This window comes from Gossypium hirsutum, chromosome A06 (assembly GCF_007990345.1).
Source record: "Gossypium hirsutum isolate 1008001.06 chromosome A06, Gossypium_hirsutum_v2.1, whole genome shotgun sequence".
NCBI lineage: Eukaryota > Viridiplantae > Streptophyta > Magnoliopsida > Malvales > Malvaceae > Gossypium > Gossypium hirsutum.
The window spans coordinates 121442157-121469866 of NC_053429.1; the positions used below are offsets into that span (position 1 = coordinate 121442157).

The window sequence follows — 27710 nt, forward strand, 5'->3', positions numbered from 1 at the left end:
TAGTGTAAGGGTCGTATCGCCTTTGTGGTGGCCTAAGAAAATTTCCCATAGCATCTAAATGAGCCATAGTATCATCATTCAAACTGGGACATGCATCAATTGTATGTTCAGGGGTAGCACATATTCTACATACCCGGGCTGTCTTTACTTTTTCTGCAACAAGAGAATTCAAAATATTAGCAATTCTATCAACCTTATCTTCTAAGGTCGAATAACTTAGCTGGTGAACCCTTCTAGAGGGTTTAGGATTGGCTCGAAATTACTGAGAATTTGCAGCCATTGTGGAGATTAAGTCTCTTGCTTGTTGTAGAGTCATGTTGACCAATGCTCCTCCACTCGCGGCATCTACCATATTCATCTCCATGGGTTTCAGGCCTTCATAAAAGTACTGGAGCAAAGACTGTTCCGTTATACCGTGTTGTGGGCAATTTGCACACAACTTCTTAAATTACTCCTAATAGTCGTATAGAGACTCTGCGTCTTTTTGCCTTATTCCCAAGATTTCTCTTCTTAACTCGGCTGCACGTGATGCTGGGAAAAACCTGTTGAGAAACAAACGAGACAATTTAGCCCAAGTCGTTACAGATCCAGGAGGTAAATAAAATAACCATTCCCTAGCAGAATCTACTAAGGAAAAAGGGAAAGCACGCAGTTCAATTTGATTCTCAGTTGCCCCCTGAAGTTTCATACTAAGGCAAACCATATGGAATTCTTTCAAATGCTTGTGGGGATTTTCGTTTTGTAACCCCCAAAAAGTTGGCAGTAGCTGGATCAAGCCTAACTTTAATTCAAAATCAATACCATAGTAGGATACGTGATGCATAGTGGCGGTTGTTTCGTCGGCGCTTCGGCCAGTTGCCGAATTGTCTGAGCTATAGGTTGAGGTGCTAAATTAGGGTTTATGTCAACCCTAGTGTTAAGAACTTCTTCTGGGGAATCGACTTCTACTTTTTCACCTTCAAAAGTTTGAGTAGAGTTTTCGTTAACCCTAGACTCTGCTTCGTTGTCGATTCTGATTTCTAGCGGTAGATTACTTTGAGTCCCAACCACCGCTGGCTGCTTTTTCTTTAGCTTTGTTTCATTGCGATTAGCTCTCGCAGTCTTTTCAATCTTTGAATCAAACGCAAGAGTTCCTGGGGCAGATCTGGTCATAAGAAACAAAAAACAAGATTAGTACGTTATCGGTCCCCGGCAACGGCGCCAAAATTTGATGCGGTCGTTGAGAGCACAAAAAATATCCTATTCCCTATAAAATAGTAAAAATAACAGTAAATGGGAAGTAGGGTCGAATCCTCAGAGACCGGATTGTATGAATTCTCGTTTCTTGAAATCTTGGACAATTTCTTGGCCAAGAAAACATGCGTTCCTGAAAAATAAAAAAATAAAATTAAGAATCTAGAAAAATAAAAACAGAATTTAAAGTGAATTGAAATTGCGAAATTAAATAAATTGCAGAAATTAAAATGAGGAAAAATAAATAGAGTTGGGAAAAGAGAAAGTTTCTTATGTGGTGAGATTCCAGCCTCTGGTTGTCTCGTTCCGCCTTGGGTTCAAACTTTGGCTTTTAAGTAACCCTTCTCGAGCAGGATAAGCCAGTTATAGTGGAAGAGGACGCCTACGACTGCCAGCTCCAAAGATTTAGACTTAAGATTTGGCGGAACCTGACTCTAGCCAATAATCGCTTTTGTGTGACTATCTTCTGCTAAATCACCACTTCCCAACGGTGAATACCGCACCGTTTTGTCTCTTGGATTCGCCAACCTTTGACGCAGAAAGCCAACGAACCGACTGTGTAATCTTTCCAAAACATACAAAGGGGCCGTTTCTTGCACAAGTTGAAAAGATCACCTATTAAGGGACATGGACGTAAGCGTTAGCCCCGTAGTTCGGAGAAGCGATGAATACCCTGTTAAGAAGGCTAAGCGCGGATTCTAAGCCTCATGAATCTTTTTGGGGAATTTTGACAACCTTCGGCTAGATTGGTTTAGTGACTCATGATTTTTGGGGAAGAAATAAATAAAATAGATATGGGATTTTTATTGAAGAAAATATGGAGAGAATAAAAAGACAGGGTTTTTGGGAGAGGGAGTGTTTACAGGAAAAAGAGATGTCAAATATATGACACTCCATCCCCTATTTATAGTACTAGAAAACCTAGTCTATTCCTAATAAAATTCTAAAAGATAAATACAAATAAATAAAGATAATTAAAGATAAATAAAGATAAATGAAAATAAATCCTAAAATTAAATCTAAATGAAAATCCTTAATAATTATCCTAATATAATTGAAATTAAAATAGAGTCTTGCGCTATAAAATCCCTTCTTTTGTATTTTAGTCCTTGGGTCTTCCATGTTTGCATTTTTGGCATCACTTCTCTCTTTCTTTGCATGTTGGCCCATTATATCTTCAAATTTATACTTTTTGTCCTTGAATTTCCTCTTGCCTCCAATTTAGTCCCTAAAAGATAAAAGACCACAAAATAATCCAAATTAGTAGGATCATACTCAAAATAATGATACAATTAGCACATAAAATATGTCGTTCTAGAGTATTATCAGTGAAGTAAAACATTAGTTATTTAAGGCATAATGACTTATTTGACCCTCCAATTTTACAAAAAGAAAAAGTTATTTTAGCCCTCCATTTGATTTTTCGCCTCTTTTAGTATTTAAACTTACAGTGTTTGTCAAATCATTCCAAGATGGATGGAAAAATTAACATTTGTTAACTTTGCGGACACAACATTCACGTGGATGCCACATTAACAATTAATTATTCTTTTAAAATTTTAAAAAATATTTTTTTAATTTAAAAAAATTAATTGTTGATGTGATATACATGTTGATTGTCACGTGGATGCCACATCAGCAAAATTCTATACATTTTGGGGTGATTGGACAAACAACGCAATTTCAAGGACTAAAAGAGACCAAAATTAAATGAATGGCTAAAATAAATTTTTTTATAAAATTAAGAGGCAAATAAGTCATTATGCTATTATTTAAAAATGTTGACATTACATTATTTGTCTTATATGACATCAAAAAATAATTTAAAAATTATAAAAATTTCTAATAATAAAAAATCAAAAAATAAATAAAAAGTTTTTAAAAAATTAACATTAATATATATGAATTGTCATTCTGTATTTAAAAATTTAATAGTTTAATTTATATTACCGTTAAAAATAATAATAATTTGACTCTTTAAATGGAAAATATGATTAAGTTCATGAGACAGCAAGAATGATAGCAATTTAGGTAAAATATCCGAGTATTACCAACCAAATCCGAAACCGAAATAAACACTATTATCTATTGGATATCTAGTTTTAAAATTTTTTATCATTTTTCAAATATTCAAATTCACAAAAATCTAAATTCAATTTTGCTAATATTCTAATAAAAAATTTACAAATTCAAATAATAAATACCCGAAATATCTATCCACATCAGCTCCAAATCCAAAAAAAAAACAGATCAAATACTCGTCAGATATCCTAATTAAAGTTCAAGAAAAAATTTAAAGTTTTGTAACCCACTTTTCAAAATAAATAAATAAATAACCCTCAAATTTTATCAAAATAAACAGATAACCCAAACACTTTCTAAAGTCTAAACTCAGTTTTTCTGGTTTCGTGTTCAGAACCTGTTTAGAACAACGAAAAGAGTTCTTCATATTTGCTTTTGTGGATTTTTTTTAATCTGTATTTTATATATATTCGAAGTATATAAGTAATTTTAAAATAATTAAATAAATATATTTATATTCGATATTTATTCAAATATAAATAATATAATCATTTCCTATTAATAGAAAAAGAAAAGTAACAAAGAAAGGAAAATAGGTGTAAGAGGTTGAAGGTGTCCCCTGCACTAACCGTGAAGGCTACATTAAAAGTCTTCCATGGACTCAGAAAAGTTCTCAAAGGTCTTACATACCATATTCATGAGCTTGAATTCAACATGTTAAAATCAATGCAGTTTCTTCCCACTAAGGTATATTCTACCATGGGCTGGGAGCTGAAAATTTATTTAACATGGAATTCATGCAATACTTACGAATCCGATATTCCGAATATGCATTCAGTCTTTAGGTAGTCGGAAAATTATTTCCTGCGATGAAAACAAAGATACTATGATTAGCGATTCAAGATAAACATCTCCAAGGGTTCAGAATCAATTTTCAACAATACCTACCTGAATAATGAGTTAGCATCCTTTCAGGTCATTCCTCGTCTGCGTTTAACGGTTTCCCACAGTTCCAGTAAGAATTCGACACCTTCTTTCAGGCTTGCCTTTCTTCCTTCTCTGTAGTTCCACAACTCGGAAATTACGTACCTTCCACTTGGATTGTATTCGTTTATTTCTTTTATGGCCGAAGTGACAGACTTGTATGCTTCATTGCCCATCTCAGCTTTCAAATCTCTCAGCTTTTCGTCTTCGTCATCAATCACTTCCTGAACCAGCAATTATCGAACTTTGAGCAAACCCTTTTTTTACCGACAAGAAAGCAATGGAACAAAGAACACGCTAGATGTGTTTCACAAGAAAAAACATAATGATAACTTTTAAATTTATTTTCTAGCTGATTCAACATCGAGAACTGCATCCGGATATCCAATGAACAGAATGAATAATTGCATATGTAGAAAAACAGCCCTCTATGATGCCTACAACAAACAAAGATAAAAATTATAGCCGGCTAACCTAAAAGGTAAGTGCGGGTAAGACTGGTGAATCTTGAAGTACATCATTGGACTGTTACAAGAGATTGCACCCAACTAAAGATTTACTTCTCTATCAGGAAATATATTTATACACACATATATAAATACATAATACATACATAGCTGTAGCTATGATTAGTGGAACAATTAGAGGTAAAGGGTTTATCCAGTTCTATCTTTTACAAGTTTCCAAGGACAAACAAAAACCAATGAGTAATGCTGTCCTGAAATTGACATTTGTGATTATAAAATGTTTTGCACGAGGTAGGCTCCAACGGAAATCTAATAGTGTACATGTTTTTTACAATGGAGGAGGAAGAGAGCAATGCAACTTTAGAACTACCATGAACTAATCACACACACACACACACTTACACACACATATATATGACATCTTCATAGTAACAGTGCTGAAGTTGAGAAAGGGGGGAAAAGGGGGACTGCAGCATGAATTTAAGGGGAGTCATGAAATACAGACCTGATACTCTTCTCGTCCCTCAAGTTTAATGCGTTTGAAAGGATGCCAATCCGGATCCTTCAGATATTCCTCCCACAATGAGCACATTTCCGAAGCTCTCTCCTCAGCTAGTTCCTCATTATATCTTCTCTTCATTGCTTCAAGGAACGGTTTACCATCAAGTTCCCCCATTCTCTTAACACCGATATTTGCACGCCTTGATATTTCTTTTAATCCCTACAAAGTGATTGAATTAGTACTTCCTGAATAGAAAGTGTCATGAGCCATAAAGGCTGAAGCAGAGTTTTAAGAAATTATATGAAAAGCACGTTCGCAAATCAATTTGACTGATAAACCTAACAATTCAGTAAAAAAAACAGTTGCAAAGCCTTAACCCATATTTCATTTGGCAGAACTGCAAAATCTCGGGGGAAAAAAAAATATACACAATCAACCAACTTGCTTTTGATCACCTGTGCTTCAGCTAATCTTTTTATCATATCCATTAGTTTTTAGTGAGGAAAAGGTGTTGAAATACAACCAATTAGCTAAAAACCATGCACTACCATCCAATGAACCTGATTTCTTTGGCTTATTTTGGTTTTCCCAATAGCATCATATAATTCATGATCAAGTGAGCTTACCTTGTAAGGCAACAAATCATAATCTCAATATCACCATTGGAAAAATATATGTTCAAAGATGTTTAAAGACTTTCAAGTGGACATCTGCTAACTAAAGTCTGCAGTAATGCACAAGGTTGAAAAGAAAACTCACATTAATCAATTCTTTGCGAGCATCCTGCAGCTCATCATTGCTCTTACGTTCGCTCACAATAAGAGTTTGGTTCAGTGCTTCTAAATCTTCAAGCTCTCCCTCCTTTTCTCTCAAATCCTTAAGACTTGCCTCTATCTTTTGCAATACTTCTTTATCATCTTCCTCTCCCATGTGCCTAATTACATTCAACGAACCTCTCAGTTGCTCGATTTCCAGTTCTAATGCCTGTTTTTGGTCTAATTGTTTCTCCAGTTGAATTATCCTATTGTGAAGTTCCTCCTTTTGCCTCTGGATAATTGGTGGTCCAATCATATAAGAAGTTCTCAGCATTGTAAAACCGGAAAGGTAGTATTCTGGTAAAGAAAAAAAAAGGGCACGAATGATAAACAAACCTTCTGATCTTCAGCCAATTTCATTACATTTTCATCAGCCCTTTTTTGCTCCAAAGCAGCCATTTGTAATGAACTATTTTGAACAGCATTCTTGAAGAAGAAAAATGTTAGTTTTAGATTCCCCAGTAACTCTTTGATCAACATTCCTGAGTATACAACTAAAATGAAACACATCAAGATGCTGCAAGAGCAACCAAAGTTGATTTTATTCTTTTTATCGTTTTGCCTTCATGATAAAAGAAATTAATGGTAGGAAATCACCAATTCTAGATTTTAGCTTGCAATGTAGGCACCTATGTTTACCCTTCAGAATATATGATTACATATTATTCAGGAGATTAATGATTTTGAGAATCAACGATTATCTCCACAATTTGTGATAGATGAATTTCTATCAAGACTGTCAATAAGGAACAAAAATGTTGATTTCAGGACAACATGGTTGCAAAAGAAGAAACTCTACACCAGGATTATGAGTTCCAATGGCATCAATTCCGAAGTGGTCATATGAACAGAATAAGAAACAGTATTTTCACCGAGAACACCTCAATATAAAACTTAAGGAGGAGAACAAGCTAAAGTGAAAATGAAAAATGAAGCATAGCACCTGTTCAAGCTCCTCAGCTAACTTCTTTCTTTCAGTTTCATTGAGTGCCTCTCGCTTTTCAAGTTCAACTCCACGCAATTCCAGTTCCTTTTTATGAGTTTCTAGCTGTGACTTAAGCTTTTCGTGGTCACTAGAAATCTTCTGGAAGTGTTCCCTTGCACTTAGTTGAATCTTTTTAATCTCTGTGAACAGTAGCAACATGTGTTTGATACCTTTGAGACTACAGTAGTACCCGAAAACAGTTTCAAACATTAAAGTAACGGAACACCACAGTATTGTATAAAAACATTAATGACATGTAACAGACTCGACGTAGGCTACCATCTGCAAACAGAACTGAACACTCAAAAACAGAATAAAACCAACGGATGAATGGAATGTGTGTATTATTACAACTTGATAAGAATTAAAAACACACCTTCATTATATGCTTGAAGAAGGTTTTCCTTTTCCTCCATTAAAACCTCAAGGGACTTGGAAGTTTCAGAACATATTGCTTCCAGTTCTTTTATGTGTTTGGTTTTAGTCTCGATGATATTTGTCAAATTTGATACAAGCCTATCTTGTTTCCTGGCTTCTTCTTCCATGAGCTCGGAAATGGTCTTAAGGTCACCAATCTTGCGTAAATGGTCTCCAATAATACCACTCGCAGTGTAGTCATCAGCACGGGCAACCCAAGCATAAAGACCATGCTTAACATCATCATTAGCACCCCAGTCTTTTTTCCCATGGTGATCCGCCTCGTAAGCCTTCTCAAACGACAAGGCATTATGTAGCCCTGGCCAGCCTTTACGGAATTCCACAACAGCAGTCCCGGAATGACCACGGAAATTCCAAAGGGGGTGAACTCTTACGGGGTTGAACCCTCTCCTGATCAACTCATCCCTCAACTTGGATCCACTTTCTCCTACAGATCGCCCATCCGCGGACCTTTTAGTAGGAATATTAACCACAATTCCAGTACACGGCCAAACAATTTTCTCATCATGGTCACATCCACTAGGAGGATCCTCTTCAACAACAGGTTTTGATGAACTAACCACAGGCACAAGATCTGTTTCCAAATACCTCGCCAAAGCTAGGTGATTGGCTTTCACTCGTGGTTTTCTTTTTGCAGAACTACTATTTCCCACACCAGAAGCATGCTGAAGGAGATCCTTGTATCGGTACTTTTGCTTATTACTCTTGGGACAATACGGGCAAGTATAAGTTTCATCCGAAACCATGACTGTGTACTTCCCATTCTTTAGTTTTTCATATGATTTATCTTCATACTCTTCCATTTCAGATTCACTTATATCCGAATCATCTCCTGAGCTGATATCCATTCTCAAGGGAACCTAAAAGGTACAATAAAACAAAACATCAAACAACATCCAATAGCAAACCATACACTTCCTTATAGGTCTGAATAATTTATAGGCCAATTAAATTACAAAATTGTAAACATAATTTCTCCTTCAAACAGAAGCCTCGAATATTATCTAGCTGATAATACGTAAATAATTAAAATGCTCAAGTACAATTTTGTCACTGCATTTCTTTTCCTGCCAGATACAGAAGCCATATGTTGCTCCGACCATTTATTTTATTTTATTGAAGTAGATATGATACTCTATAAACTCTCCAAACATACAGAAAAAACTTCGGAAAAATAGAAGACGATCGAACACATACCCATAATCCGCACTCACATTCGAGTCCAAGTAACATAGAAACAAATCGAAATACTATGATTTTAATTAGTGTTGCATGTTAATTATTTGCTAATTTTCAATCCATTGTTTCTCATTTTTCTATAGAAAACAAAATTACAAGAAAAAAGACGTTGCATTGCAGTATCTAACCAAACAAAATATTGTCCGTTCTTCTTCACCTACTTTTCACAGGAACCAAACAACGCCAGAATGTTAAAATTTTATAAACAGAAAATGCATGCAAGGACCTAAACGATCATTTCCACTGCCCCCTCCCCCCATTCATGATCACAGTAACAAAAATGCAGGAAAAAAAAATCAAAACAAGCAGCAGATCATTACAACTACAATATCTAAAATTCAAAAAGATAAAAGAAACGATTTGACTGAAGTCAAGAAATTTTCACAGAGAAATGCAACTCTCATTAAAGCAAAAACAAGGATTTTCATGAAATAAATTGAAGAAGAAAACAAAAAGAAGTAAAAAAAAATTAACTGTTTACCTTCACAAGATATGAGCTGCTTTGATTCTGAGAATTTTGAGCTTTCTCCCAAGAGCTCTGATTTTGTTAAGATTACACAATTGTTAGTGTATAAAAGACTATTTATTATTGTCTACTTTCAGGGAATTATTTAAGGGTGCAATTACTTTGACACCTGGTAATATTAGACGGATATGATTGTATCTTGAGATTGAGTCTAAATATGATATTATTATATTTTATATTTTTTTGGAATTGATTTGATATTAATATATTTTATATTTATATAAATTGATAAATTATTTTATGAATCATTTTCATTATGTTATCTATAGTTACGTGACCATAAATGATGTGGTGGAAAAAATTTATAAAATAAATTTTCATTTAAACTTAATTTATTTAATGTAAAATATAAACTTAAAATTTTAATTTTTATATTATAATATTATAAATTATTTTAAATTTAATTTTTATACTTTTAATTTCTATTTATTAAAAGTAGCATAATAAAATATATTATAAACTTAAAAAAATTAAAAAAAAATTCAAATTTGGACTTTCAATATTTAAGTTAAGTTTGAATTAATTTTTTCATGAAAGTTTATTTTTTTGGATTTAATATCTTTAAATAAAAATTTTCAAATTTCGAATAAATCTTGTATGTGATAACTCAATCATTAAACAAATTACATAATAAAAATAAATAAATAAACAAAATACTGTACAATTTAAGGAGTTTATGGATGAAGTTGCGACCTGAAAATTATTTTGTTTTATTGTCAGTTAAAGTGTAATAGTTTGTGTCACTATCTAAAATAATATTAAAGAATATTTGTATGATTAAAATAAAATAATTATTAAATTAAATGAAATAATATTTTTTTTCCTTATTTTAAAAATTAATAATTTCATTTATTTTTAAGCTTTTTAATTAAAAATGTGTTTTTATTTTATTAATTTATAATTAAATTTAAGTAATGTAAAAGTGAAAATTTTAACTTTAACCTTAATTTTTTTATTTTAATCTTAAAACAAAATTTTTAGCTTGATTCCTACATATAGTAATCCAAAACAAAAAAAAACCTCAATCCTTATACAAGTTTACACACATAAAAACTTGCAAAATACATACACATATTAATATAATATAAAATTATTAATAGATCAAAATTTATATAAATATAAAATATTTAAAACCTTTCTCGTTAAAAGTCTAAAGAAATCTGAACAGATTGGCCAATTGGAGTACTAATTTAGGATAAGGAATTGCAATGGTTGAATTGCTTTTATTTTTAATTTTTTAATAATTTAATTAATTGAACCAATTGGATCAATTGAATAGTTTATCAAAATATACCTACAAAATATTAAAAAATAAATATACTCGAACTTAAAATCTGAATCCGAATAACATAATAATTAATTATAAGGGCAGGAAAGCAGATATCGGAACTCAGATTCATAATGCTGAACTTCAACCATTTTGGCAAACTGGTATTTAGATTCTTTGTTTAAACAATCCATAATGGATGTTTTCAAAGACCCAGAACGCGGCAATTGGCTATAAACCCATTCCACCAACGATTCCATGTCGTCCGCGAAATCTTTCATATGCCATTGCAGTAGCTTCGGCAATGAAACCTTCTTCTTGCTCGTAATTCCGACCGATGCTTCCAAATAATCAACTTTTGCTTTCCCCAGTTCGTTCACTACTTCATCCGCTGTATAGATCCTTAACTGCATTTTCATTTTCATTACTTTCATGTATCCAACACTAACATCCGAGTTCAAATAATATGAAAAAGACTTACTGCTGGTGAGGACCACGTGCCTCGGCACAGGGCGAAAGTTACATTGGGTTCTGGATACCCCAAACCATATGCATGTCTTAGTAGCATTTCTTTCTCATCCATTGGACCCTTCCAATGTCAAATCACATCAATGAAAAATCTGTTATAATTCGAATAGATTTTCGTTTTTTTTTTCTTAATTACATATTAAATTCACGATTGAATAGATACAATGAAATAAATATAAATACATACATATATATATATGCAAGAGGTAAATTGTAAACAATGTGTATATTGACTCACATATTCTGATTCACATGGATGGCGAAGAATGAAGTGCTCAATGGCTAAAGCATTCAGTACTATACCGCCCACATTCAATGCAGCCTGCACCATCAAAGCCAAATGAATTTATAATTATTATTTATATTATAATTATGGATAATAGCTATATATATTAAAAAAGAACACGAAACCACAAAATAATGGGCTGATAGTGATAACAAGTCTACCTTATTCATAAGTGCTAATAATTTCTCTTGTGTGGAAGGTAGCCCATGTTCAAGAAATACCTGAAATTGTGATTAAAGTATAATTAAGACATTTTGCTGCTTTTAATTTGATGATCATATTATTCTAAAATACATATATTTTTTTGAGTTTTAAAGGTGTCTTACAGTACATGCATAATACAGGCATTGTAGATATTGATCCAAAATGCCAGCTTTTGCTTGTAGGTTAAGAATGTCAAGTCAACATTAGATAATCTATGCAACAATATCCTGTAAAACAATGGAATTATATTAAAGTAAAGTAAAAGGATTAAATTGTGAGAATCGTAGGGTTTAGGGCGTACATACCTCAACTTTCCAATTGGTGCTAAGCAATCAGAGAATCGAGTGAGATCGAAGGAATGTCTTGTGATTTGGATGAAGTTCTTGTAATCCCCAATATCTCTAAAAAGGCCATCAAATTCTGGGATTATACCGTAAGGATCAATGTTTGATGAATTTTGATTGAAGCCAAAAATGGGTGATTTGAAGTTAATCAATGAGTTCTTTGCCGAGTATCCTCTCGAAGCCATGCAAGAGAAGCTAAGCTTTGCTACAATGGCGGATCCTTCTTTATCTTGTGATCCCTGCTGGTTCAATTCAAGAAATATGCCTATTAAACATCTCACAAGTTCTTCCGACAGTTCATTTGGTTTGTCATTGATGATCGGGCATTGCTTTTGAATTCTCCATGTTTGTAATTTCTTTGATCGTTGATTAACTTCTCCTGCTAAAAAAAAAAAAACAAAGCTCTTAAAATTTGATCATGGATACCTTTAAATCATCATCATCATCATCATCATAAACTTACCAGTAGAGCATTGTGAGGAAGACAAGGTTAGGATATCTGAAGCAGAACCCATGGAGGCTCGCCTATGGCTTTTAATTCTCCTTTTTCTGAGGATATCATAATTTTGGGATCTGGTTCGTTGATTTAGATCATCGTCGTCATTTCTCGGTGGTTTGCATATGAGCTGATTCTGTTGTTGCCGGATTTTCCATTGTTGGGTTAGTTTTTTCTCTTGATACAGTTTCATTTTCAGGTCATCGATTTTTCTCTCCAGCCAAACAATCTCTTCTTCAACCGTTGCTAGTTCAGCAAGAAGTGCCTGAACCTGACGTAAAATTTAAAAAGTACGTATACAATATTGGAAGTGTCAATTGCAATTTAGTGCGCATCTGTCAGGTCATTACAATTTGTTATAAATTAAATACTGCCATTAGTCCCTGTAATTTATGAAAGTTATAAATTTAGTCCTTATACTTTAATTTGATATTTTTAGACTTTATACTTTTCAAATTTTAAAATTCTAATCCTCACCGAACAATAACTATTAAATTTATTAAGTTCTGCTATTTCCAAAACTAATGCGTAGACATATTATCATTTGTGTAATGCTATGTAGGCATGTTATTTTCACATAGTACTCACTAAAAATTTCAATAAATGGATTAATGACTGCCATTTATGCCAAGATTTAAATTTTAAATTTCAAATTTCAAAAAGTATAGGGATTTAAAATGATTCAATTAGAGGACATGAATTAAATCTATGCCTGTATGTATACAAGACTTATAATTAAATTTAACTAAATAAATTTAACTATTACTATTTGGATTAGAACCAAAATTTCAAAAAATACAAAAATTAAAATTGACCAATTAAAAAAAATATAAGAACTAAAATTGATCCAAATAAAATATAATTATTAAATCCTTAACTTTCACAAAATACAGGAACTTTCTGGGCCACTCCCACATATAGTTTTATATCCATATTTTATTTGAAAACTACTAATAAGTTGATCCATGTATATAAAATTATTTTAATTTTACACTTAGGTCTATCTTTCCCATATATATGGGTTATTATTAAAATATGATTAAAATATGATAAAAGTTTATGCAATTTTTATAAATTTGAAATTTAAAATCCATAAAATAAAGGAACCAAATTTCTAAAAATAAAAATATAAAGATTAAATTCTAGATTTGTGGCATATATATTTATTATAGATAAATAGATAGATATAGGTTGAAATCTAGTTTTAGTCTTTTATTATGTTGATATTTGATATTTAATCTCTCTATTTAAATTATATATTTTTTTATGAAATTTTAATTTTTTTTCTCTATTTTTATAATATTATTAATTACTATATTCAAATGGATATTAACATTATTTAATTATTTACAATTTTTTCTTTCAAACAATTTTATGTATTCGATTAAAATGAAAATTTATTATTAATTAAGGGTAATTGATTAAATTTTAATATTACTCTAACTGTATCATTAAATAATAATAAAAGAAATCCATATCATCAAGTATTATTAATTTTAACCTTCTAATAACATTATTAAAAATATATTATCAAATTATGTGATTAAATTCTAAATTTTAAATAAAATAAAATGATAATTACACCTGTATATATGATTTTAGTATATATACTAAAAATATAAAAAAATACATAAAATGTTTTAATAAGTAAAACATATCGTTTTTTTTCTGTATTTAAAATAAAAAATGGATAAGAAATAGATGGATGGATGGATAAATCGGGTTTTAGTTCAACCATCCTAAATAAATTCTAGTGTACTGAATCTGCATCATCCATATGTGTGTATATACATAAATGCACTTACTTGAGACGGAAGCAACGGTGGGAGCAATGGCGGCTGCTGCGACAATGACAGCGGCGAAGCCTCAAGCGCCCGCCGCAAAACCCTGTTCACTTCTTTCTCTTCATCTAATTCCGCTTGCAATTTATCGACCTGTTTGTCAACAAACACTCACTAGATCCTTAAAAATACTCCATTAATTCCTGCATTAACAAAAAAATTTAAATAATGGAGCTCAAATGCTTACCTCTTCTTGAAGCTCAATCTTCTTCTTCTTTTCCTCAGTTCGTTCCATCAAAAAATCTTCGAATTTCATCGTCTTCTTCAATAACACAGATTTCAGTTTTGAAATTCATCCAAGATAAAATCGATCTATATAGAAAGAGATTATATTCGGGATGACGCCATTAATGGAAGCGAAAAATTGGAGGGAAGAAGCGGTGGAGGTGATTGGGCGGTGAGTTGTAAAATGGATTTGAAGAGCATGGCCATCTCATGAATTTATTTAATTGTTGGAAAACTGGAAAGTTTATAAAATTGCAGACGTGAAGTCCATGAACAGTCAACACATTCGTGGCTTCAACTCTTTTTAAAAAAAATAATAATTTAGTGTAATTATTTTAATCTAGTGTTTTGGTTGGAAAATAATTAGAAAAAGAAAAAGAAAATGGATTAGGAGAAAAAGGAATTTTTCCAATGAGTTGAGCTATTATAACTGATTCATTAAATTGGTTGAAAAGTAAAACAAATTCATTATGAATTTTTAATTAATTAATTTATTTTATAATTGAGAAAGAAACAAGATTTCGAGAGATCAAACCTAAATTTTCTATACCTACAACACAATATTTTTGTTATAGGCTTAATATAAGTTTTATTATTAGTTTTTAGAGAATTTTTATTATTGTTTTGCTTTTATAATTTTTATTTAATTATTATTGCACGATAATTAAGAATTACTAGTTTAACAAGGAGTTATTCAATGACTAAATCCGTGGTTAATGAAAACTGAAAATTTAAACCTAAACATAGAATTAGCGTCTCAATTAAAAACTTAAATATAATGCCTTTGCTAATTTCAATAGGAGAAATAAGTAGAAAATTGCTTATTAATTAATAATGTAAGGGAGAGATTTCCTTATACTTGTTTAAAATTTAAGCGGTTATATTTTAATAATTTAATTATCATATTCCATATTATTTTCATATGGATAATATGTTTGGCATAAATTAGAAAAATTTAACTATTTGTTTGATATTAATAACTTTTAATCGTTAATTATATATTTATATAGATAATGTTTTAGATTCAGATCAATTTAAAAATTTATATGCATATTAATTACAAATATCTTAATAAATTCAATAGTTAAATAGTTAAATTGTTAATTATAAAAATTACAAAAAAATATAAAAAACATAACTTTAATTTTACACAACCCTAAAATATGTTAACTAAATCAATTATGTTTTTATAGATTTTAGCTTAGGAATTTATGTTATTATTAGAATGCAAAATATATATAATACTTTTTAGAATACAATAAATTACTATTTAAAGACAGAATGGAGATTCTCTTCTTTCTTTTTGTTTAAGTAAATAAATCATATTTCAATTATGGTAATTAGTCAAATATTGGTGTGTTTTCTCTTTTAAAATGAAAGATTAGTTGAGACATGGCAAGGAATATATTAAGTAATATTGGATAAGATATGATTTATGGTAGTAAAAAGTAGGGATAAAATTTAAAATTACACACAAATTTTGATTCAGGGTGGGTTTGGATGGTTGGTGTGTTTATTTACGGTTAGTGTAAAAATAACGGTGACAGTAAAATTAGATGCTGTAGCGATACTGTAAAGTGAGACAAAAAGTAAGCTAAACACACTGCACCCCATCGCCCATCTAAACCCACTATTAATGTGCAATTGTATATATAAACTTTAATTTAGTGCAATTGTACATATGAAACTCTGATTATGGTTCAAATGTACATTTGAAACTTCAATATTGATTTAATCATACACATTTAAAGAAACAAATACATCAATTTATTTTTATATTGAATAAATATAATTATTTATGTATACAATATATGAACATAAAATAATTTTATATTAATAATTGTGTTAATAATTTACCAGGACTGGATTAAATCACAATTTCATGTATATAATTGTACATTAAACTATAATTCATATATAATTTTGAGATTTATCTCTAAAAAATAATATAAATTTATAAAAAAATATAATATGAAATATATTCTTAAAAAATTAAATTATATAAATATGAATTATTAATATATCTAACTTTATAGAGATATATATTTTTAATATGAAACAGCAATAATAAGAATACATGAGAGAGAATGTTGACTTGAGTCGCTTTTCGAGTCAAGGGTGCGTTTGGTAGTTTTGTTTATTAATTGTTATTTATTTATTTATTTATGTGATGCGTCTAATCAGAAGTGCGTTTGGTAAAGCCGAAATGTTAGCTCCACAGATTCTTTTCTTGCATAAAGAAATTTCAAATAATGTGAGAAAAACAAAAAAAGGTCTAAAAATTCTAAAATCGCCGTCTGTGGGAATCGAACCCACGACCACGTGGTTAAAAGCCACGCGCTCTACCGGCTGAGCTAAGACGGCTGTTGATACTGCTCAGCTTATTAAAGGTTTTTTCTTAGTGTTAATTTTTGGCTAAGAGAAAATTATGAAGAAATATTAACTGAAATTACATGCATTTACTCATTAAATCAAGTACTTTGGTACAATAGGTAGCGTTAATTATATATAATATTAGACGAAAATTTAATGAGTTATGATAATCTACTATAAATATTTTTCTTAAAATGTATGGCTACCAAAAAAAAAAAAAAACTAGGTCTTTTAATAATTAAATTTAAATCAACATGTTTTATTGATTAAATAATAATTCATATTTAAATTATAAAAGTTTTGTTGGTTAAATGGTAATTTAATTGGCATAAATATTGTTACCAATGTAAGAAGACATAGATTCGAGTGCACTAAAATGCACTATTTTCTTATTTGTGGATTGAGAATGAATTACGAGTAATGAAAAGATTTTGATAATGGCATTTTAATTTATGTTAGGTAGGATTAACTTGGAATAAAAATAAAATAAAATTTAAATTTAAATTTTATATTAAAAATTCAAGTAGATTGAGTAATCTGGAAATTGAAAGGGGTGTTTAATTTTTCTTAAAAAAAGCCGGAAAGATTGTTACAAATACATAAAATTCAAATTTAAATCCTCAAATTCCATGCAATCCATTCTCTTATCTCAAAATCCGACATAAACAAGCCTACTATTATAAAATCTACCATATGATAAATGCCATATTAAAAACCATAAGGTTAGCCCGCTTCTGCGGTCGATTATCGACTGCTTTTAACGGCTACGCCTAGGTGATGGGTCTGCCGACCTAGACCTGGACCCAGGCGGTGACCTTGATGCTCTACCAGGTGGCGATGGCCTCCGTGCAGCCCGTGGTGCTTCCTCAGATTCGTATGCAGACTTCCTACAAGTAGGTCAAAGGATAGATTCGATTTAAATTATGGGCTAAGTTGCGGACAATATGAATATCACAGTGGTTAGCTACAGTAAATATCGGTCGTGTTGTGCCCGTAATAGGTCATTTCTTTGCATATATGGGGTGCCAGTTGAAATGGTGAAATAGACTGACTTACTCGCCATAGCCATTTCCACCAGCATTTTCATATCCTGGAGAATATGGTCCGGGATTGTAATCACCGCCACAACCTTGTGGAGGACCTCTTGGGGATCTTGGATGGTCTTCATGTCTTCTATCTGGTGAAACTGAATAGTTTCCTCTTCGTCTCGGAGCAGGGGAGTACGACCTGACAATACCAATATTTAACCATTGAATATTTGCTAACACTCAAGGTTCTGATGGCAATTTGACAGCTTACCTTGAGCGATATCGGCCTCTAGAACCTGAAGGACGGTGAGGGGAGCGCGTTGGAGATGCTGAACGAGACCGGGAACGCCCTAACACATCGTGTAAGGAACCGCAACGAATTAGTTTACTATCACATAGTGGAAAAAAATAAATGAATGATAATTTGCATATATCTGAAGCAAACTACCCATTTCACCACACTCGGGATCGGAAGTGAGTGTCAGATATGGATATGTATCTAACAAGGATGCTATGAAAACAGAATTTAATGTCCGTAATAACATACCATAATAAGATGATCGTCCCCCATATCCCGATGGTCCTCTGGAGAATTACATGCCATATAAATCTCCAAGCAAATGTAAGTAAAATAACAAAACACTGAGCACTTAAGAGAGAGAGAGAGAGAGAGATTACCTTTGCCTTGCTTTATGCCGCATCTCCTCTGGCCTTTTCCTTGATTCCGCAGCAACAACGACAGATATCTCTCTCCCACCAAATATCTTCCCATTCATGCGCCATTGAGCTTCGGCAGCATCATAAGAATCGACAAACTGCACAAACGCAAACCCTCGAGGAGCCCTGCAGAAAGCATACAGCTAGCCTTCACTTACGGATGCGAGTTAACAACAAGATGGGACGGGGATGTCGGAACTAGAATGTAATGTTACTTCTACATTGCCATCACTTTGTACACTTCACATCCAAATACGACTCCATATGTGGTCCAAATTTACATAAAAACGGGCTTAGTGGCTGACCTTTTCCCTTAATATTATCAAAGGCAACTTCAAAAGGAGCAAGTGAGTCGAAAAATCTTCACATGCTTGAAAATATAAGAAGCACTCAATATCAACAATTTTCCTCTAACTAAATATCTCTTCAAGTAGTCCTCAATTGGTCGGGGTCTCGTGAATCAATCTTCTTCCTCAAAAAAACCTCTATTTGATTGTGTAATTATATAGTTTCGCTTCATAAAGGAACATTCTTCATATGATCATTACTCGTAAAATCCTCGGATTCATCAAATGTGGGGCTTCGGCTTGTTTTTTACTTCAAACCAATATACCCCCTGACAAACCAGTTCAAAATTGAATTCACTCCAGGTTAAAAAAAAGAAAAGAAAAGGAACACGAGTGTTTTAAGAAATAGCACGAAAAGCAATCCAAAGGAATTAACTTTGTTTATATGTACTGACCATACAATGACTAAAGATCTAAGAGGAGAATAAGAAAAAGACAGTACACGGTGAGCTATGGTAGTTTTAGCAATGGCCAAAGATAGAGAAAAGTCGGCTCCGATTTCTCATTCAATATAAAAAATGAGAACAATCTCAGCAGTTTTTGGCCTGGTCAACCCGTTTTATGGGATAGCAGGAAAAGCAATTCAAAGGAAGCGTACAAATGACATAAAATGTAACGCTAGAATACAAAAAAGTAGATGGCCACCTATCACAAAACTTCATAAAACCATCCATTTATACCACAAATTGCCGTTTTTATAGCTAGCAATTGCTAAAAAAGAAAAGGACAATCAGTTTATGGTCGGTTTATGCATAAATGTTTTACCAAGTATGGCAAGGATCTGATCATCAAATTTTCCGAACCAACCAACTTGGGTTTGACAGAAGAAAAAAAACATGAAGCTCAAGTTTAATCCCAATAAAACTAAACCAAACATAACCTAAATGCCTTAAAACAAAGATAAACTACAAAGAATGAATGTTACACCAGTTGTGGCAGGGAGTTGAATATCAAATTTTCTGAACAATCTCGGCTTCGACTAAAAAAAACACGGAGTTCGTGCTTAATCTGGATAAAACTAAACTGAACATAACCTAAGATGCCTTAAACAATCATAAACTACAAAGAATAAACTTCCATTAGAACAATGCAAAGAAGAATGAAATACAAACCCTGTATAGTAATCTTTCGGAATATACACATCTCGAACAAGTCCGAATCTCTCGAATGGAATTCGAAGTTCTTCAGGTCTGTAAACAGTAATAAAACATAAACTAAAACAATTCATTTAACCAGCATTTGAAAAGGGGTTCATGATGAAATATTTACCTGCAATCCAAAGGAATGTTTCTAACCAAAAGGCTTCCATTATTCTGCTCCCTCCTTCTCCCATACCCTCCTCCACCGCCGCCGCCGCCACCACTACCACCACCACCACCACCATAGCCCCTCCTTGGGGACTCCTTTCTCTGCCTCCGTAACCTCTCCTTGGTGGACTATAGTATTGAGGACTGTATCTCCTCATACCAAAAACCCTGCAAAAAAAAAAAAGTACATGAACTTCACATATATGATTTTCAAATAAGTAAATAAAATTTTACCCATCAAACTACATGAAATCCTTGTTATTTTCTCATTTTAAGATGATCCAAGAAAAAAAATTAAAATTATACAGTTAACTTTATTCTATTTAATGAAAGAATGATAGATTATTTGCTTATTATTTTTAAGAGAATCAAAGTTAAAATTTCGTTTTTAAAAAAAAAATCCACAAAAAGGGGAATTTCTTTTTACTCAAAAAATAACCCAGACAAATAACGAATTTGAAAAAAAAGAAAAAAAAAACACTTTCTGTTTGGTTGATGAGAAAAACCAATGAAAAGAAAATCTTAACTATGAGCATTAACTGGGTTGAACCTCAACAATACCTTAAAATTAAATTTATATATAATAAAAACAATAAACGTTAGCCAAATATAGCCTAAAAAATCATACCCAAATCTTGAAATTGAAAAAAATAAGGTAAAATTTTTAGATTAGGAAGAAAATAAAATGAAAGATTACCTGAAATGAAAATTTGAAAGAGACACAAAAAAAGAGGACAAAGATTTTTGGTTTGAGTCTTTGAACTTAGATCTGAACTCCAAAGTACTCTGTTATGTTATAATAATGTTAATGTTATTTCCACGTGCTTTTTTTTTTCAAATCAGATTTGGACCGCAGTGTTGGGCTCGGCTCTTCCACAGTTCGACCCTAAACCCAGTTAGAAATTAATTCTTTTTTGGTAAAAAAACCTCTTACGGTTGTCTTAAATTTGAAATTTGACAAATTGGTCCCTATAAAAAAATGAGATCAATTTATGCCCTGTCAATTTTAAAAGTAAAAGATTAAAGAGAATTAATCACAGCGTTCATGTTTTTCTTCAATTATACATGATTTTGATTGGTATAGTAATAAATTTAGCTCTTAATATCTATAACTTTTATCAATTTAGTTTTTATTTAATAAATTTAACCAACACCATTTACACATTCTATCAATTTAATCACGATTTAAAATTAGTCCGCAATATTTACGCATTTTATCAACATGTACACAAAATATATGAACACTGACAATTAAATTTAGTATTATATCAATTAAAATCATGTATAATTAACAAAAAAAATTAACATATTATAATTAATTGTTTTAGTTCATCAAATTTATTTATTTTGAATAAATAATTTGGATAGTGTTATAAATCCTTCATTTCAAATAAAAAATAATAAAGTTTTTAATAAAATTTTCAGCCCAATTTTATTTATTTAGTAGTAAGGATATTAAGAATGGAGTTAGAAATAAAATAAAGAAGCAAAAGTGATATTTAATTTAATTTTTAATTGGATGAAAGTTTAATTATTAATATAGTAATTACACCTTCTTATAATTATAAAGATTTGTAATTTCTTAAGAGTTTATTCGGACATCATAGAATAATTGAAATTGTAATTACAAAGAGTTGTAGTTCTTTAGAGGTTTTTGGTAGACATAGTGTAATTATTTTGTAATTTTTTATATTATGCTTGGTAGTTCAAATTGTAATTACAAAGTTAAATAATTTATATTTTTTAAAATACTAATTACTATAAAAAATATTTGCACGATAATAAAATCTAATTAAGTAACAAAAATTAAAATCAAATTATCATATGTATTATGTTAGTCCAAAAAAGTAGTTGATAATACGATTACTAATAAAAATAACAAGAAAAATAAACATCATATAAAATTTTATCTAAATGTTCTAGTGTTCCATATTTGTTGGTTATTCCCTCTTTAATATTTAACAACATAAGCTCCTTTTCGTCAAATGTTGGTCCTTGACCAAGTTCATCATCATCATCATCATTTGAATCTAAATCATTAAGATTATCAAGACCTCTTTCTTTCATATACTTTTCGAAGTATAGATTTTATTTATCAATATTCTTGTACGATCCAACCTTATTTTTATATGGCATACTAAGGTGATGCTGTTAATATGAGAAATATTTTTTTAGAATAACAAATGTCCTCTCAACCACATTTCTAAACTTTAAATGTCTTCATTTAAAGAGTTCACGAGCCATTTCTAGTGCTTATGTCTAGCTCCATTCTCTCAAATGATATCATGCCCCATAATATAGTGCAAAAAAGCCTTTATGTATTTGCATAATTAACATCTATCATATAATATTTGGGTTCACGATGTAAATAGTCTGTAACTTTAATTATAAAAACTTAGATACACTAAAATTGGAAAAAGAATTATACTAGGTTATAACCTTTTTTTTATAATATATAAATTAAGTTAAAAATAATATAAAAGTTATAATATATAACATTTATAAAAAAAGTTTTTATAAAGTGTCCAACAACTTCAATAACATATCTTATAGATAATAAACATTCTTGTCATGACTTTAGAAAGTTATTTTTGTTGGAAAATAATTGTTGAGAGATGAATGATAAATTGATGCTCAAATTAAACAATTGTGTCTCTTGGTTTAATATTGCATTTTTTTTTCATTCATTGTCTCTATTCACTTATATCTATTATTTTTTCAACAAAACTCTTCATGAATTGGTCTAAATCTCTTCATTCATTTTCTCTCCTCTATATAAAGCCAAGTTAGGAGATTTCAAAAACACATAATAAAAAACCATCAATATAAAAAATTCCTTCTAAATTCATTTCTCCTGGTGATAGGGAAAGGCAAGATTGTGTTTGATTAATCATTGTTGTTGTAACAACCCGTTTTTAGTCAAATCAAAACAGTAGTTCCGAGACCATAAATTTGAGGTAAAAATAATTATTTTATTATTATTTTAATGTATACAGTATGATAGAATGATTGTGTAAAAAATTCGTTAATAAATTTTATCGTTTGAATGCTCAATTTGATAAAAAGGACTAAATCGCGTAAAGCGTAAAACTTGAGTTTTATTAGATAAAGGTACTAAATGGCTATGAAATTAAATATTTGAAGGATTTATGTGGTAATTAGACCATTGGTTTCTTAATTGGACATTTATGGACATTATTTATGTATGTTTTAATGTATAAGTAAATGGTAAATAGGTAATTATTAAAATAAATCAAAATTAAAGAAAGAAAAAGAAAGCTATCATCTTTCTTCTTCATTTATTCAACCGAATTTAGTGGGGAAGCCATAGCTAGGGTTCGGCCAAGCTATTTTTCATGCATGTAAGTTCAAACTTGTCCCGTTTTTAATGATTTCTATGTTTTCAGAATTGTTGTAACTTAAGCTAGCTAGCCCAGGGACTAATTTGTAAAATTTTAAAGGTTTAGGGTTTTTACATTGATGAATACAGGTGTATTTTGATGCTTGATGATAGAAAATGTATGCTTGTTGTTAGATAAATAATATTTGTTAAGTGATTTTAGGTGAAATTGCATATTAGGGATTAAATTAAGAAATGTGTAAATTTGGTGGTGGAAATGTGAAATGAATGAAAAATATGGGCTTCTATGATATTAAATGAAATTCGGCTAGCATGGGTAGGAACTTAATTGCATGAATTTGTGTTTTTATGAGCTAAGGACTGGTAAAAATGTTGAAATATTAGGGGCAAAAGTGTAGTTTTGCCATAATATGCTTTTTGGGCTAAATTGAATAGAATGATAATTGAATAAGTTAAATTTGATTACATATAGATCAAGAAAAGTGAAATTCAGATTTAGATCAGGGGAAAAATAAAGTATCGGACTAATCGACTTATTTCGTTATTTTTGCATCCGAGGTAAGTTTGTATATTAGTAAGTGTTAATATATTTGTGTTTTAAATGCTTTTGTAACACCCCTAACCCGTATCCATTGTCGGAACAAGGTTTCGGGGCATTAATAGAATTTACATATCATTTAACAAAAATTTCAATTAAACACTTACCGATTCAATGCATCATATAAATAAACATATTATCGTTCAATCAATAGCTTGACACTTCTCTAAGTATCAAACAACAGCATTGTTAATATACTTGTACATATTTCATATAATTTCAACATTGATATATCTATTTTCTCGACATATCACACTTGAGTTTAATAATAGTCTCAACTTACATAAATTCTTTGTATCAACATATCAAAGATAATCATATATGTACATGTCACAAAACATATTATTCTCTTACCATTTCTTCATAAGCATATATCATTCATTTCGTTATATCAATATTTCATGCAGCATCACTTCCTTATTTCTTATGTATATTTATTTCAGTAATAGTTCATATTAAACTTAACATAAATTAAATTCGATGTACCCATACTTATTTAATTTATCTATCTTCTTAATTATTTCATACAACTATTTTGTACATATATTTCCATATGACCAATTCCTGTAAACATTTCACACAACCATTTTGTATAACCAATTCATATAACCATTTGTCATCTGGTACATATTACCTGAATATTAGTTGTTCAACAGATGTCTTGGCATCTTTCATCCACGATCTTATTTATCTTCGACATGATGCTATAGTGTCTTTCAACTATGGTCTTACTCATTTTCTGTCATGTTGCCATGGTATCTTTCAACCATGGTCTTATTCATTTTATGTCACGTTGCCATGGTATCTTTCAACCATGGTCTTACACATTTCATATCATGTTGCCATGGTATCTTTCAACCATGGTCTTACATATTTTATATCATGTTGCCATGGTATTTTTCAACAATGGTCTTACACATTTCATATCATGTTGCCATGGTATCTTTCAACCATGGTCTTACATATTTCATTTCAGAAAGCACACTCCCGTGAACCTCATCCTTATAGCGGGATTACCAGTCCAGGCTAAATCCCCTGTAATATAAACTCATAGAGTATTGTCGGGATTACCAGTTCAGGCTAAATCCCCTGCAACGACAATTACTCTAATGAGCTTGGATCTGAATTACCAGTCCAGGCTAAATTCAGACCCTAATTCGGATTACCCGTCCGGGCTAAGTCCATTTTCCACATATTCTTCGGGAGGGCTATATCAGAATAGGATCACCCGTCTGGGCTAGATCCTTTTTACCGTCAATTCCTTTTCAGAGATCCACCGAATTTTCCTTTCATTCAACTGAGATTTCTTTCCCTTTTTATCAAATATATCAATGTTTCATCAATTTTCATACAATGAACATTCAAATCGTATTCACATCAATAACATACATTCCAAGCATTTAAGAATATAATTCAAGTTACACGAACTTACTTGGCGAAATTTCAGAAATATCAAGATTTAGGGGCATTTTGGTAAATTTTTCATTTTCCCCGATTTTCACCCAATCTTGATCCAAATTAATGATTTCATTCAATATATTAATTTAATCACTAAAACAACTCATTTCCTTCATTTTGGTCATTTTTGGAATTTTTACTAAATTACCCCTATAGTTCTTCTTTTATTCAATTTAGTCCCTGAGTCTAAAACATACAAATTATCCATTTTAAATGTAAACCTATTAAGGGTGGCAACAAACAGCAGTATGTATGTTACCCGGATGAAATACTTCTCTCAATTTTTCATCCCTTTTGCTTCTGTTCGTTTGGTTGCAACTGCTAAGTCCTTGAATCTCAAACTTACTTCATACTTCATCCGGAATTATTACTTTGTTGCTCTAGCTTCAACAAGAGCTTCATATTTCATCCAGATAACTTGGTTCTATTTTTCTTCCTGTGTGAAAAACCCAACAAAACCCTTGCTAGCTGAAAATTCATATATTTGTTTTCCTCCCCCTCCTCTCCATTCCACATCCTTAATATATATAACATGCTACAAGTAACATTATCAATAATTTCACTATTTACTTATATGTATATTCAAAACTGTCCATTTGCATCATAGTCACTAAATTATTTATATCTTGAGCTACAGAACTCGAAATTAAGATCTGCTAATTTTTAATGAAACTAGACTCACATATCTTCTTACCATAAAATTTTCAAAATTTTTGATTTAGCCAATAAGTACAGTTTATTCTTTAAAGTTACCCTTATTCTGCTGTCTGACAGTTTTGACCCTTCTTCACTAAAAGTTAATTATCTCCTCATACAGAATTCAAATGATGTTTCTGTTTATTTATCTTGAAAATAGACTCATTCAGAATTCTAATCATATAAATTTAAGCCCCTAATTATTTTTATCCAATTTTTGATGATTTTTCAAAGTTAGGACAAGGGAACCCGAAATCATTCTGACCTTATCTAACTAAATTTGTTATATCTCACCATTTACAATTTCATTACTTACACTGTTTCTTCTATGAAAAACTAGTTTAAATAAAATTTAATTTCATATTTTATTCAAATTTCTAATTCAGTTTTCACAATTTTTGGTGATTTTTCAAAGTTAGACCACTGTTGCTGTCCAAAACTGTTTTAGTGCAAGATATTAATTACCATGTTTATAACACCTTTATTTTTTTTCTCTACACTATTTCTCATCATTTTCTCTTGTTTTCTCTTCACTAACATATCAAGAACATAGGACCATGTGTAAGGAAACTCTACATTAACATCAATCCCATGCTTTTTCAATAATATCAAACTTAAAAATATATTGAAATCATGATGTTCTTACCTTGTTCTATTGATTTCAATCTTCATCTTGATTTTCTCTCTCCTTCAGCTTCCATTTCTTGAATCCAACTTGATATTCTAACTTCCCATAGTCTTTTTAACATTTTTCTCTCTTGGTAGCTATGTAAATTCTTTTGATTTTTGGGTAAAAATGGTGAATTTTTGGTAGAAGGACCAAATTTTAAAGAAAGCAAAATTTTCTTTGTTTCTCTCTTTCTCTCACGTTAGTGCATGGGAAAGATGATGATAATTCTTCATCTTTCCTTCCTTTTATACTAAATAAATAATAAAATAATAATAAAATAATATTTATCTAATTAAATAATTATAAAATATCATCAACATCATCAATACTTTCTATATTTATCTCTTTTCCAATTGACCATTTTTCCCTTTATTATCTTTTAAAATTCCATCCTTGAGCCATCATTTAATTTGGTAAAATTACAATTTAGTCCCTCATAGTTCTTCACCTATTCAATTTGGCCCTAATTCATCCATTTTCCTTAGTTTCTAGACCATTCCACCCTTAAAATATTTACACTATTAGTCCTTTAAATTTTTCATATTTTCACTTTAACCCCTTAAATTTTGAGTATTTACTCTTGTGCAACAAAACTTTTCTCACTTTCACAATTTAGTCCTTTCTTGAATTAATATATCATAATATACTTCCCAATATTGACATAACTCAAAATTTTCCTTTTTGTCACTTTATTTCCTTATTTTACTATATCAAGGATAGTATCTTACTGTAAAAATTTTCGAGGTATTACGG

At 30.8% G+C, this 27710-nt stretch overlaps 3 protein-coding genes and 1 non-coding gene across 7 annotated transcripts; all 4 read right to left on the minus strand.

The window, feature by feature from the left end:
- Positions 1–3791: 3791 nt before the first annotated feature.
- On the minus strand, positions 3792–9286 carry LOC107962026 (protein INVOLVED IN DE NOVO 2). 2 transcript variants are annotated; one of them, XM_016898240.2, is made up of 8 exons: positions 9167–9286; positions 7385–8306; positions 6967–7148; positions 6360–6449; positions 5968–6255; positions 5212–5427; positions 4204–4463; positions 3792–4119 (listed from the first exon to the last, which is right to left on the minus strand). In XM_016898240.2, exons 2-7 carry the CDS (start codon positions 8292–8294, stop codon positions 4227–4229), a joined length of 1923 nt encoding a protein of 640 aa, XP_016753729.2. In that variant the 5' UTR covers positions 8295–8306; positions 9167–9286; the 3' UTR covers positions 3792–4119; positions 4204–4226. The 2 variants fall into 2 exon arrangements, with proteins under 2 accessions (XP_016753729.2, XP_040971996.1); XM_041116062.1 differs by lacking the exon at positions 3792–4119 and having other exon boundaries at positions 4203–4463; positions 9167–9261.
- A 1121-nt stretch (positions 9287–10407) lies between these two features.
- On the minus strand, positions 10408–14687 carry LOC107962024 (uncharacterized). Of its 3 annotated transcripts, none has more exons than XM_016898237.2 (9): positions 14365–14687; positions 14142–14270; positions 12304–12607; positions 11802–12216; positions 11624–11723; positions 11454–11513; positions 11245–11328; positions 10960–11067; positions 10408–10885 (listed from the first exon to the last, which is right to left on the minus strand). In XM_016898237.2, exons 1-9 carry the CDS (start codon positions 14431–14433, stop codon positions 10568–10570), a joined length of 1587 nt encoding a protein of 528 aa, XP_016753726.1. In that variant the 5' UTR covers positions 14434–14687; the 3' UTR covers positions 10408–10567. The 3 variants fall into 3 exon arrangements, with proteins under 3 accessions (XP_016753726.1, XP_016753725.1, XP_016753724.1); XM_016898236.2 differs by having other exon boundaries at positions 11802–12219; positions 14365–14686; XM_016898235.2 differs by having other exon boundaries at positions 11802–12222; positions 14365–14686.
- A 2006-nt stretch (positions 14688–16693) lies between these two features.
- On the minus strand, positions 16694–16766 carry TRNAK-UUU (transfer RNA lysine (anticodon UUU)). The gene has a single exon. It is a non-coding gene; the product is annotated as a tRNA-Lys (tRNA).
- A 547-nt stretch (positions 16767–17313) lies between these two features.
- Positions 17314–20332, minus strand: LOC107962023 (serine/arginine-rich SC35-like splicing factor SCL30). The gene is given in 8 exon segments (XM_016898234.2): positions 17314–17662; positions 17832–18002; positions 18075–18153; positions 18351–18388; positions 18482–18646; positions 19980–20057; positions 20137–20266; positions 20269–20332. Coding segments are annotated over 8 exon segments (855 nt in total). The 3' UTR covers positions 17314–17532.
- Positions 20333–27710: the final 7378 nt, after the last annotated feature.